This window comes from Ceratotherium simum, chromosome 15, assembly GCF_057802395.1.
Source record: "Ceratotherium simum simum isolate JZ-2026a chromosome 15, ASM5780239v1, whole genome shotgun sequence".
Lineage (NCBI taxonomy): Eukaryota > Metazoa > Chordata > Mammalia > Perissodactyla > Rhinocerotidae > Ceratotherium > Ceratotherium simum.
The window spans coordinates 27,971,146-27,982,237 of NC_141914.1; the positions used below are offsets into that span (position 1 = coordinate 27,971,146).

Sequence of the window (11,092 nt, forward strand, 5' to 3'; positions counted from 1 at the left end):
TATGTAGTGCGGAAGATCAGCCCTGAGCTAACATCCGATGCCAGTCCTCCTCTTATTGCTGAGGAAGATTGGCCCTGGGCTAACATCTGTGCCCATCTTCCTCTCCTTTATATGGGACACCGCCACAGCACGGCCTGATAAGCGGTGGGTCAGTGCACACCCGGGATCTGAACCTGCGAACCCCAGGCCACTGAAGTGGAGCACGTGCACTTCACGGCTTGGCCACTGGGCCAGGCCCATTTTGTCTTTTAGAAGCTTCTGCATATTACTCAAAGAATGTATTACATTATGAGAGCTTTTGAATCCTCTTTCTTAAGGGTGACTCTTAAGGTGGACTTGAAACGGTACCCCAGCCTGTCCATTACCATTCCAAATTATCCTAAAAGTTTACGTACTTCCACTTGCTTAACTTGAGTTCAGGAATTTCCGGGGAGTTGAAGTGGGGAAGCTCCACAAGAGAGGAGATTTGGTTTCTTTCACTAGTAGGGCCGCTGGCATCCCCCAATCTGGCATGTTTAATTACTTAATTATTTTCTTTGAAAGAGGCAGGAAGTTATTCCTGATTTCGTTTAGAAGCCTCAAAAGATTAAAATAGGCTTCCCATTGGTTGTTTAACTTTGTAGCTGGCTTTTTCCAATTGCATATGTAAATACACCGGTTTGGGTAAACTGAAGTTGCCCCCTTTTGGCCATTTTAAAGTAAGGTCTCCTTTAGCATGTTTAAGTAACATTGGCTGAAGGGTGGATTTCTATGCCCTTACAATATCAGGCAGGGGAAACGTTCCCCAGCGAGACACAATATTTTATCCCCATAACATAATCTATAATAGCATCAGGCAAAAGAGATGTAATCATTTTACATAAAGCCCATTTAACTGTACTAATTTTTCAACGACATTTAATTCAATTTTATCAATTTTTATACCTCTCATCATAGCTTTCATTAGGGTTCCATCAATAAGTCTCTGTCTTATAATATTGTGTAGGGAAAGCATTCCCAGCCAGACGTAACATCCGTTTCCGAAAAAACATCCAGGCGAAGTTGACACGACCTCTTCCTATAATATTAGCTCAAACATTATAATCTTTATGATCTTATCAAGATTAGCAGCCTAACTGTTGCCCCCAACAATTGGTCAGATTTCTCATTGTGATTTCCTGCTTTCTGGCTTAAAAATATATTTTTCTTCCAAACTGGGGTGACTAGAACAGGCCTGTCTGAGGTCTTTTAATCTTGCGGGGCCAGTCGGGGGTCCTTTCAGCCCACCTAACTTTAGGTGGTGTTTATGAAAACCTTTATGTTAACCTCATTCATGTCTGTTTTATTTACCCCATTTTTCTTTTTAATAACTAGCTAAAGATTTCCATCCTGCTGCGATGAGTCCTGTGACTCTTTCCTTTTCTGATTCCTCTTTGTTTTTCCCCCTTTTAATATTTGTCTTATTTACCCCACTGTCTTATTTACCTTAGTTTCCCTTAGAATAATAAAAAAAAAAACCTTTAAAAATTTCCAACAGCTGTGAAGAGTCCCTTTGTTTTCTCTCTCAGCTTGTTTTTATTCTTCTGTTAACTTGTTTTCATTAGCATCTGTGAGACCACGAGAGGAAGCTGAGACCCCAAATTTGGTTAAGTTTCATCTTTTTTTTCATAGGTTTATAACAGGAAACATCCCAGTTTTGCTATACATGACCCAGAGGGCTGCCACTGGGAGTCAAATCCCAGTTTCCCATTATGGCACCACTCACACACACACATTACCTGCATTCACACATGTCCACACAAGTGTCAGAACAGATGGAGCCAAGAGTTAGTCCTTCAACAAATTGGGGCTCCCTCCGAACAGACTCCAGTAACGTAGAACAAAACCCCTGAAACAGGCAAACAAACTTCACATTCACATACACATGCACACACACAAGTGTCACAAGAGACGGAGAGCAGAGTTAGTCCTCTCTGCGTGAGAGCTCTGGTCCTTTCAACATGATCATAGCCCCCTGACCACACCTTTTACCCATAAAACCAATTTTCCGTCTTCTTTTATATTTATCAGCTTCCCCCACAAGGTGGTCCCAATCAATAGGGAAGCTCTTGCAAAATCATTGAGCACATGAAGGAGATATAAAGCATGTTAATTCCATCTCTATGTTTTCACATCATTCGATGCCTGAGAGAGCCATATCATGGGTTCCTGGGTTCGGGGTGGGTATCAACCCTCTGGTGTTACCTAGCAGCCAATAAGACACAAGGTCAATTTTATTCTTCTGAATTTGGGGCACAGTATCAGAAAGTAGCAACCTCAAGAGTCATTGCCCTGTGTGAGTAGAGGTGTCTGAGGACAAGAAATGGTCACTGTGTTGGCTGTGTCATTAATCAGACTAACAATCCTGTAGATGGCACAGCAGAAGGTAAAATAACAAGCACTCAGCCTTTTCAGTTTTTTTTTAGAAGTGAGGAATCTCCTATCATTCTCTTAATTCTCTTTTAACATTCTATTAATTTGCTTATAATTAAGATTACTCATTGAGGTTAAGTGAGATAATAAGTCTCTACCATGGCTAGAATAGGCTGAAACTAAATAATAAGTTTTTAGTGGATCGGGATGAAAAGAGACTGTTCTACAAAGATCATTTCTCTTCCAAGCTACCAGGTCTTCCTGTCTATTATACCTACACCATCAAAAAATTAATTTTAGTATATTTCAATATGTAGATAGTTTAAATGTGCATACATATATACAGTTGTATGATAACAAATGAAAATATCTAAAGGTTTCAACTTCAGTATTTAAAATATAATCTCACCAAGTAGAAGACAACATTCTTACTACATGTTTTTTAACCTCTTAATTTGAATGTCGTGAAGAAAAATATGTTTCTAGAGACAAGAAAATAAAAGTAACAATAATTGTGTGTTGATGAGGGACTTTTGCTCTCTGTTTTTAATCAAAGTAATTTCCTCAGAATGTTCCAATTCAATTACTCCCATTCAATATCAGCCTTTTTTAAAGCCAAGTAGGAACCTTGGAATTACATATTTTATCCATGTTTAGGAATAATACAATCACTGTTGAAATTGAAGTGACCTCCAAAATGGCCACTACACTTCAACACGCAGGAGCTCTGAAAATGTGTGCAGCGGCGCCTCTTGGCCAAGACTCCCTGTCGGTTGGTGGTAGCAGCTCTGAGGCTCATTTGTGGTGCCTGAGTCCTAGTTGGGGAGTCTTCCAAACACAGAGGGTTCAGAGGCTCAGTGGCTAAAAGGAATGACAATTGCCAGCTGCATCTAAGAGAGAAGCCAGTTATTGTCTCACATACTAAGCAGCTCAGAGGGAGGAGTCAAGGCTGGGGCAGTGACTCAACAAGGTCCTCACATGTTGTCTGTGTAGCTTGTTGACTTGTTGGCTAACGGGTCCAAGGGGGCCCCCCAGGCCAGCACGTCTAGGTTCAAGACAGGAAGAAGGAACAGAGCTGTGCCAACTGTGTCCTTTACCCCTTTATCAGGAAGGCGAAAAGTTTTCTAGAAACCTTGAACAGACATCCTCTTATATCTCATCGACCAGAATTGTGTCATGAAAAGCCTGGAAATGAGGAAGCCTGCAGAAATTATTTTGCTGCCCCTTCCCCCACAGTATACTTTCGGAATACTTCAAAGGAAAAACTGGAGACAGATGAGCAATGAGCACTGTTTGCTTCAATTAGCACTTTGCCTGGGAGGGAGATTGGAATCACCTCCTCTCCCCATGTGTTTGTCTAATCTCATGTTGTGTGGGAGCCAAGCTCACAGGTGCAGGAACTCTCAATCCCCAGCATGGGTCGGGGGGGGGGGCGCTGTTGGAATTGACGGTCACAGGCTGCAGAGCCCCTAACCCAGACCTCCTCAGCCTCTGTGATGCCCAGCCTCCTCAGCTGGGACTTCCTGCCTTCCACCCTAGGCTTGGCTTTGGAGCTCACTATGGATTCAGCAGTCACTGTGGACATACGGTTCTCAGAGCCAGTATCGGGGTTAGAGCCTGGGGGCACCGGAGGTCCAGCCATGCAGCTCTGGCAGGATGCCATGCCCCTCATGAAGGAGCACCATCACCCGCCTCAGGTGCCGCTTCCCTGTCTCCTCCTGAGCCTGCTCGCTGCCTTCACTGGAGTCCTGCTTGTCCCTGTCAGCGGACTCTTCTTCGCATTCCCGTGAGTCTCCCACACAAGCTGGCAGGTTTCTTACAGAGAGACAGAAAGGAAGACAGATCATGAGAGTCCGGACAGGGGAAGTGCAGAAGAGGCATCAAGGAAGGGAGGATATTCTAGGCAGAGGCAACCGAATATGCAAAGGCTCAGAGGCATAGAATGCTTGGTGCCTTTGGGAGCTGTTGGTGGCTGGTAATATTGGGTGACATTTGGTGGAGCCTCTCTGGGTCTGTCACTACCCTGGCTATTTAGAGCAGGCTTTGAGGTCTGTGATTCCTGACCAGGTGTACTGAGTCCCGTGGGGAGCTTTGGGTCCCCCAGCTCAAGGCTGAGTCCTGCTCTGGTCTCAGTTGCAGATGGCTGGCCCAGAATGGGGAGTGGGCCTTTCCCATTGTCACAGGCCTCCCATTGTTCGTCCTCACCTTCAGCAGTCTCGTTTTCCTGAACTTCTCAGACCCTGACATCTTGCACCAAGGTGAGCTCTTGGGCCCCTGGGAGAAGGAGGTAGCACCCTAAAGGCTCCTGCATGCAGGGATGATTCCTAAAGTGCTCCTCCCCTCTCCCCTCCTCGGGCCTCAAGACACTGTCACCCCACTTCCCATTTGCTTGGGCCCTGCTTCTGTTGCTTCATTTCCCAAGCCACCGAGACGTGGAACAACAGCATTCTGGAGGCTTTCCAATTGCTCTGGAGGGGAGGGCCAGGGCAGGCCAGGGAGAAAAGCCAGCTCTTGGCAACCACTCCGTTCTGTTTTCTTCCTTCCCACTGCACAAACTCCTTACATCAATCACAGTTCCAAAGGCCTGCGTTCTCACAGAACTCCTCTGGCTGGAATTCTACCTTCCCTTGGATTGCCAGCCTCTCCGAGTTTGGTCAGCTTGCTCAGTGGGGACTAGGATTCCCCTGCCCCCCTCCTCCCCTGCACCTTCCCTGAGCCCAGTGATGCTGTGGGCCTGGCCCCCACCCGCCAGCAGCAGAGTGATGAAGGGCTCCTGCTGCTGCCCAAACCTCTTCCCATGCCAGGCTCCAATGCACAGGGCCCCAGGATGGTGTGTGTGGTATGGGTGAACCACATAGCCTTCCGCCTGCAGTGGGGCCCACAGTACTGCTTCCACCGCCCGCCGCGGACCTACCAGTGCCCCTGGTGCAACATTTGTGTGGAGGTGAGCGCCCCTCTCATCTGCCCCCTTCCGGCCCCCACCCACACCTGCCCAGCACCTGGCCGGTTCAAGAGGCCCACTTGCACAGGGGACCAACAGCAGGCCTCACCACTTCCAGGACTGCTAAGACCAAGGGTGGCACTAACTCCCAGCCAGTCTTGGTCACTCATGCAGCTCACTGCCTCCCTGCCTGCACCTGTCCTGGGAGGCTGGTCCTTGCCGACCCAGGTGCTGACACCCAGGAGCATCCACATCTATGCTGAGCCTGGTCAGGCCAGGGGAAGGAAAGGCACCCCTGTCCGACCCCAGGGCTCGCTGACACTAGATGCCCAAGGGCCCCACGGCTGGCTGTAGGCCTGGCCCGGGGAGCTTTACCTGTTCTCTTCTGGTGTCCAGAACGCTGCCCCCTTCCCTCTGCCCAGGACTTAGAACACCACTGCAAGTGTGTCAACAACAGCATCGGTCAGTGCAACTTGGGCTTCTTCATGCTGCTCGTCCTGTCCCTATGCCTCTCCTCGGGCGCCATGCTGGTCACCTCCGTGGTCTTCCTGAGTGCGCACGACTCACCTGCCCTTCTGCATGGACAAGGTCATCCCGTCACCACCAGGCTGCTGGGCCCACTTGGGGAGCAGTGGGAGGCGTGGACAGCCGAGGGGCAAGGTACTGGGGGGCGGGGGGGGGGGGCGAATGGTAGGCGGGGTTAGAGAGAGAAAGGGTGAGGAGGACCAGTCTGGACCAGGTGAAGAAGGTAGGGCCGGGGAGATGGGTGGGGCTAGGATGCACTGCGGCCAGTGGAGAATCTAGCCTATTCTTGGATGAAGGGTGTTAAAGATGGACAGGGGGCCCGGATGGCAGGGTGGGGTGAGGTTTACCTGGGGTTGGAGGGTGGGGTGAGGATGGACTGGCAGGTCATGGGCGGGGCCGTTAGGGGCAGAGTCGGGGTGAAGGGTGGAGCCGAGGGGACCACTGGGGAAGCAGCTCCTTAGCTCCTGGGCAGCATCTTGGTGACTGTACCCCCAGGCGGCTTCCTGGTGCCTCTCTTGGTTCTTCTGCTGATGAAGGCCAGGTCGGTGAGCGCCGCCCAGCGCTCCTACGAGGACAAGGTACACGGGTCCCCGGGGGCGCCATGACAGCGGGCTCTGGGCGGTCACCTTGCGCCTCCTGGACCTCTGCACTTTCCGCCCTTTCTCCCCCGCCCTGCTCCTCCTGGCCTGACCTCCCTCGAAGGTGCCTCGTTAGCCCTTCAGACACAGATTCAGCTCAGATCTCACCTCCTCCTGTGGCTCAGGGGTCCCTCTCCCTCCCGGGTGCACTGCGTCGAGGGCCTACTGTGTGCTAGGCCGCACTTCCATTATTTTGAAGGCTGGGCCTGGAGGTGAGGAAGGCCCCATCCTGCGCTCCTGTTGATAACGAACCTGAAGTCAGAATAACTCCCGCCCGACCCCCTGAACACTGAGAGAGGGGTCTGCCCTGCGCTGACCAGGGCAGACTTAGGGAATGGAGAGTTCAGAGACGACCCCTGTGTAGAGGGTTTGGGGGGCAGAAGGCAGAGGGGAGGGCATTGCAGGTGAGGGGCAGAGCTTGCAAAAAGGCAGTGAAGCCTGCAAGTCTGTGGAATGTTGATAGGATGGTGAGGAGACAGTTGTAATTGGAGCAGAAAGTGGATGGGAAATCAAGTGGACTGCTAGGGACTGGTAAGATGGAAAAGGCCCAGAAAGTCTGGTGGAGCATTAGTATTGGTGCCATGGAAACCTGGAAGCCAGGACAGGATTTTTTTTTTTTTTTCTTTTTAACGTGGAGTAAAGTTCACCCATTTTTAGTGCCCAGTTACAGGAGTTTTGACAAATGCATGTAGTTCTGTAACCACCACCGTAATTAAGATTTAGAACCGTTCCATCACCCCCCAAAATCCTCTGAAGGCCTTTTGTAGTTAGTTTCTCCTGTACCTCCTGCCCCTGGCAACCACTGATTTGTTTTCTGTCGCTCTAGTCTGTCCTTTTCCAGAGTCACGGAACGTGAATGGAATCATAGGTTTTTGAGTCTGGTGTCTTGCACTTAGCATAATGCATTTGATAATTTTATTTATTTATTTATTTATTCCCCCAAAGCCCCAGTAGATAGTTGTATGTCATAGCTGCACATCCTTCTAGTTGCTGCCTCAACACGGCTGGAGAAGCGGTGCGTCAGTGAGCACCCGGGATCGAACCTGGGCCGCCAGCAGCGTAGCATGCGCACCCAACCTCTAAGCCACGTGGCGGCCCTAGCATAATGCATTTGAGATTCCTCTGTTTTGCTGCCCATAGGAGTTCTTTCTTCCTTTTTCTTGCCGTGTACTCTTCCATCGTATGGATGTACCACAGCTTGTTGATCCATTTGCCAATGGAAGGATATTTGGGTTGTTCCCGGTTTTTGGTGATCATAAAGAAAGTGGCTATAAACATTCATGTACAGGCATGTGAACATAAGTTTTCATTATTTATAAGAGTGGCATTGCTGGTTTATACAGTAACTGAATGTTTAACTTGATAGGAAACTGCGAAATCGTCTTCCAAAATGGCTGTACCCTCTTGCATTCCCATGAGTAATGTTAGAAATCCAGTTGCTTCTGCATCCTAACTAAAATTTGGAATTGTCAGCTTTTCTTGGTTTCTGTTTTTCCATTTAGCTAGTCTAATAAATGTTTAGTGGTATCTCATTATGGTTTGAATTTGCATCTTCCTAACGACTAATGATGTTGAGCATCTTTTCATGTTCTTATTTGCCATCTGTATGTCTTTGATTAAATGTCTGTTCCAATCTTTTGCCCATTAAAAATATTGTGTTGTTTTCTTATTATTGAATTTAAAGAGTTCTTTCTATATTCTGGATTTAAATCTATGATTTGCAAGTATTTTCCGCCAGGCTGTGGCTTGTCATCACATTTTTTCAGAGTGTCTTTCAAAGATGAGAAGTTTTAAATTTTGATAAAGTGCATTTGCAGTTTTTTTTTTGATGGATTATGTTTTTGGTGTTGTAATTAAGAAATCTTTGCCTAAGCCAAGGTCACCAAGATTTTCTCATCTGTTTTGCTGTAGAAGTTTTATAGTTTTAGATTTTCTGTTTAGGCCTCTGACTCATTTGGGTTAAATCTTGTATATGTTGTAAGGTGCGGGCCAAGATTTATTTTTTGCATGTTGGTTGTTCCAACACCATTTGTTGAAAAGACTATCCTTTTTCCATTGAGTTGCCTTTGCACATTCCTCAAAGATCAATTGACTCTGTAGGTGTGTGTATTTCTGAACTCCCTGTTCTTTTGCCAGTACCACACTGTCTTCATTGGTAGCTTTGTATTAAGTTTTAAAATCACAGAATGTGAGATTCCAACATTGTTGTGTTTTTTCTTTTTTTTTTTTTTAATTTTTTGTTTATTGCAGTAACATTGGTTTATAACATTGTAAAAATTTCAGGCGTACGTCATTGTACTTCTATTTCTGCATAGATTACATCATGTTCACCACCAAAATACTAATTACAACCCATCACCACACACATGTACCGAATTATCCCTTTCACCCTCCTCCCTCCCCCCTACCCCTCTGGTAACCACCAATCCATTCTCTGTCCCTATGTGTTTGTTTATTGTTGTGTTTTTTCAAAGTTCTTTTGCCTATCCTAATTCCTTTCATTTTCCGTGTAAATTTTAGAATCAGCTTGTCTTATACTTCATGTAGATCTCATGCATCAAAATTTATTTCTTTACATTTGACATTTTTACTGTCAATTTAGTCAAACAATTTTTTTTTTCCCTAGGAAGATTCACCCTGAGGTAAGATCCATGGTCTCCTCCTCTATTTTGTGGTTTGTGGACCGCCAGCACAGCGTCGCCGATAACAGAGTGGTGTAGGTCCGTGCCTGGGAACCTAACCCAAGCCGCCGAAGCCGAGCACGCCGAACTTCACCACTAGGCCACCAGGGCTGACCCTAATCAAACTCTTTTAAGCATTTAATTAAAATTTTGATTAGAACACTAGTTTTGGTTAAATCTTTAAACACTTTAAAGGACACAGAACTCAAAATATCACAATGGTTAGTGTTGGTTTTGGCCACAATGGGACATTCTGGAGCCGTCTTGACTTTTCCTGCCCCAGGGCTCAGCTGCCCTGTATGGGGTCCTGGTTCCTTTTGGTGGAGAATAGTGTTGACGAACAAAGTCTTTGTGACAGGGGCATGGGACACAGGGGAGCTGGTGGTGGGTGGAGGTGCTCCTGGGCCCCTTTCGGTCGTGACCACCATTTTGTAGCTAGGGCTCTTGAAGTCGGGGTGAGAGTCGGCCTGTGCTGGGGAGGAGGAGGGGATGAGGCTGGTGGGTGGAGGGCGGGGAGGACGAGAGCTGGGTCAAGTGTGTTCAGGAGAGGACTTGAACTTTCAGCTTGACCTTTACTGCACTAGGCGCTCAGGACTTTGAACCCCGATTTCCGGGGCCATGTGAGTTTGGTTAGGGAATATGATGGGTCCCGAAAGCACTGCCCTTCCAGATAGTGAAATTCAGTGAAGGCACAAGTTTGGAAGTAATGAGAGGTGGGAAAGCAGAGAAGTAGGGGGAGCGGGGTGTGGAGCTGTCTTTGCAGCAGCTTAATAGAACAAGGCAGATCTGAAAGCATGTTTGGAAGGAGGCAGCAGGAGGATGTGTGTGGCCAAAGGAGACAGAGAGGGGGAGGATGCTGCCAAAGGGGGTACCAGGTGGTGGAGGGATCCCTGAGGCGGCAGGAGTTGGGGGTGCGGGGCCAGGGGTCGCGTGGAGAGAGCTCCTCAGAAGTGGGTTGGGGGAGGCCTTGGCTGACCCTTCAGCTTCTCTGCCCTTGGGGTCTTGCTGCAGCCCTGGGCTGACCTGACCAGCTCAGGGAGGGCAGTGGGGGTGACCTGCCCAGTCCTGCTGGATCTGAGCTCCTCTTCCCACCTGCGCCCCCTCCAGTACCAATACCTACAGGGATACCATCCTCTGGACCTTGGCTGTGCCGGAAACTGGTATTGGACACTTTGTGCAGCGCTGGGACCCAAGTGAGTTGGCAAACCAGAGGCCTGAGTGGTGGCCCTGGGGATGGTGGTGTGGGGTGAAGCTGGGTCTCTCCCCCCGGCCCCTTAGCAGAGCTCCCAGGTCCTTCCGCTCACTCTTCCTATTGATTTGGGGTTTTCCCCAGGGCCTTGTGGGAGCCTCCCATTCCTTGCCTCTGTCGGCTCTTGCCCCAAGAAACGGAGCAGAGGGCACTGCATCCTGGATGAGACAGGCCCCAGCTCCCTGCAGGGACAGGCCCTTGGCCTTCTGCTCCCAAAGCTGAGGGGACCAGGCAAAGAGGTCCACGACGCCTTCCATCTGGCTTGTTGCTCCCCAGGTACATAGCCGAAGCTGTCAGGATGCAGAGAGCGGAGGGGCCTGACTGGGTGCCCAGAAGATCCAGCACATCCTGAGGTGCCCCTCCACGCCCAATCCCCAAGCCCACCCTGGGCTGGGGTCTGGCCCCCAGGTCCAACCGCTGGGTCTCTACCAACCAAGGCAGGGTTCCCCAGGGAGTGGTGAGGCTGCAGCCCTCCAGGAGATGAGGTGTCTCTGTGCGTGCATGCCTGTGTGTGTGTGTGTGTGTGTGTGTTTGTGTGTGTGTATGCAAGCGCGGGTGCCCTTTGTACTGGGAAAGGGCATGTGCAGATTAGGGAAAGCCTCCCCCATTGAGGGCTGGCCCTGAAGCAGGAGCACACAGAGCTCGAGGGCGGGGGATTATAGCCCTG

The 11,092-nt window shown here is 49.0% G+C and overlaps 1 protein-coding gene across 1 annotated transcript; it reads left to right on the top strand.

Annotated features, from left to right (window-relative positions):
* Window positions 1-3,944: 3,944 nt before the first annotated feature.
* On the top strand, window positions 3,945-10,777 carry LOC147915150 (palmitoyltransferase ZDHHC19-like). Its single transcript, XM_087440156.1, is given in 8 exon segments — window positions 3,945-4,177; window positions 4,525-4,649; window positions 5,196-5,335; window positions 5,755-5,883; window positions 5,885-5,928; window positions 6,330-6,435; window positions 10,284-10,369; window positions 10,702-10,777. Coding segments are annotated over 8 exon segments (933 nt in total). The 5' UTR covers window positions 3,945-3,950.
* Window positions 10,778-11,092: the final 315 nt, after the last annotated feature.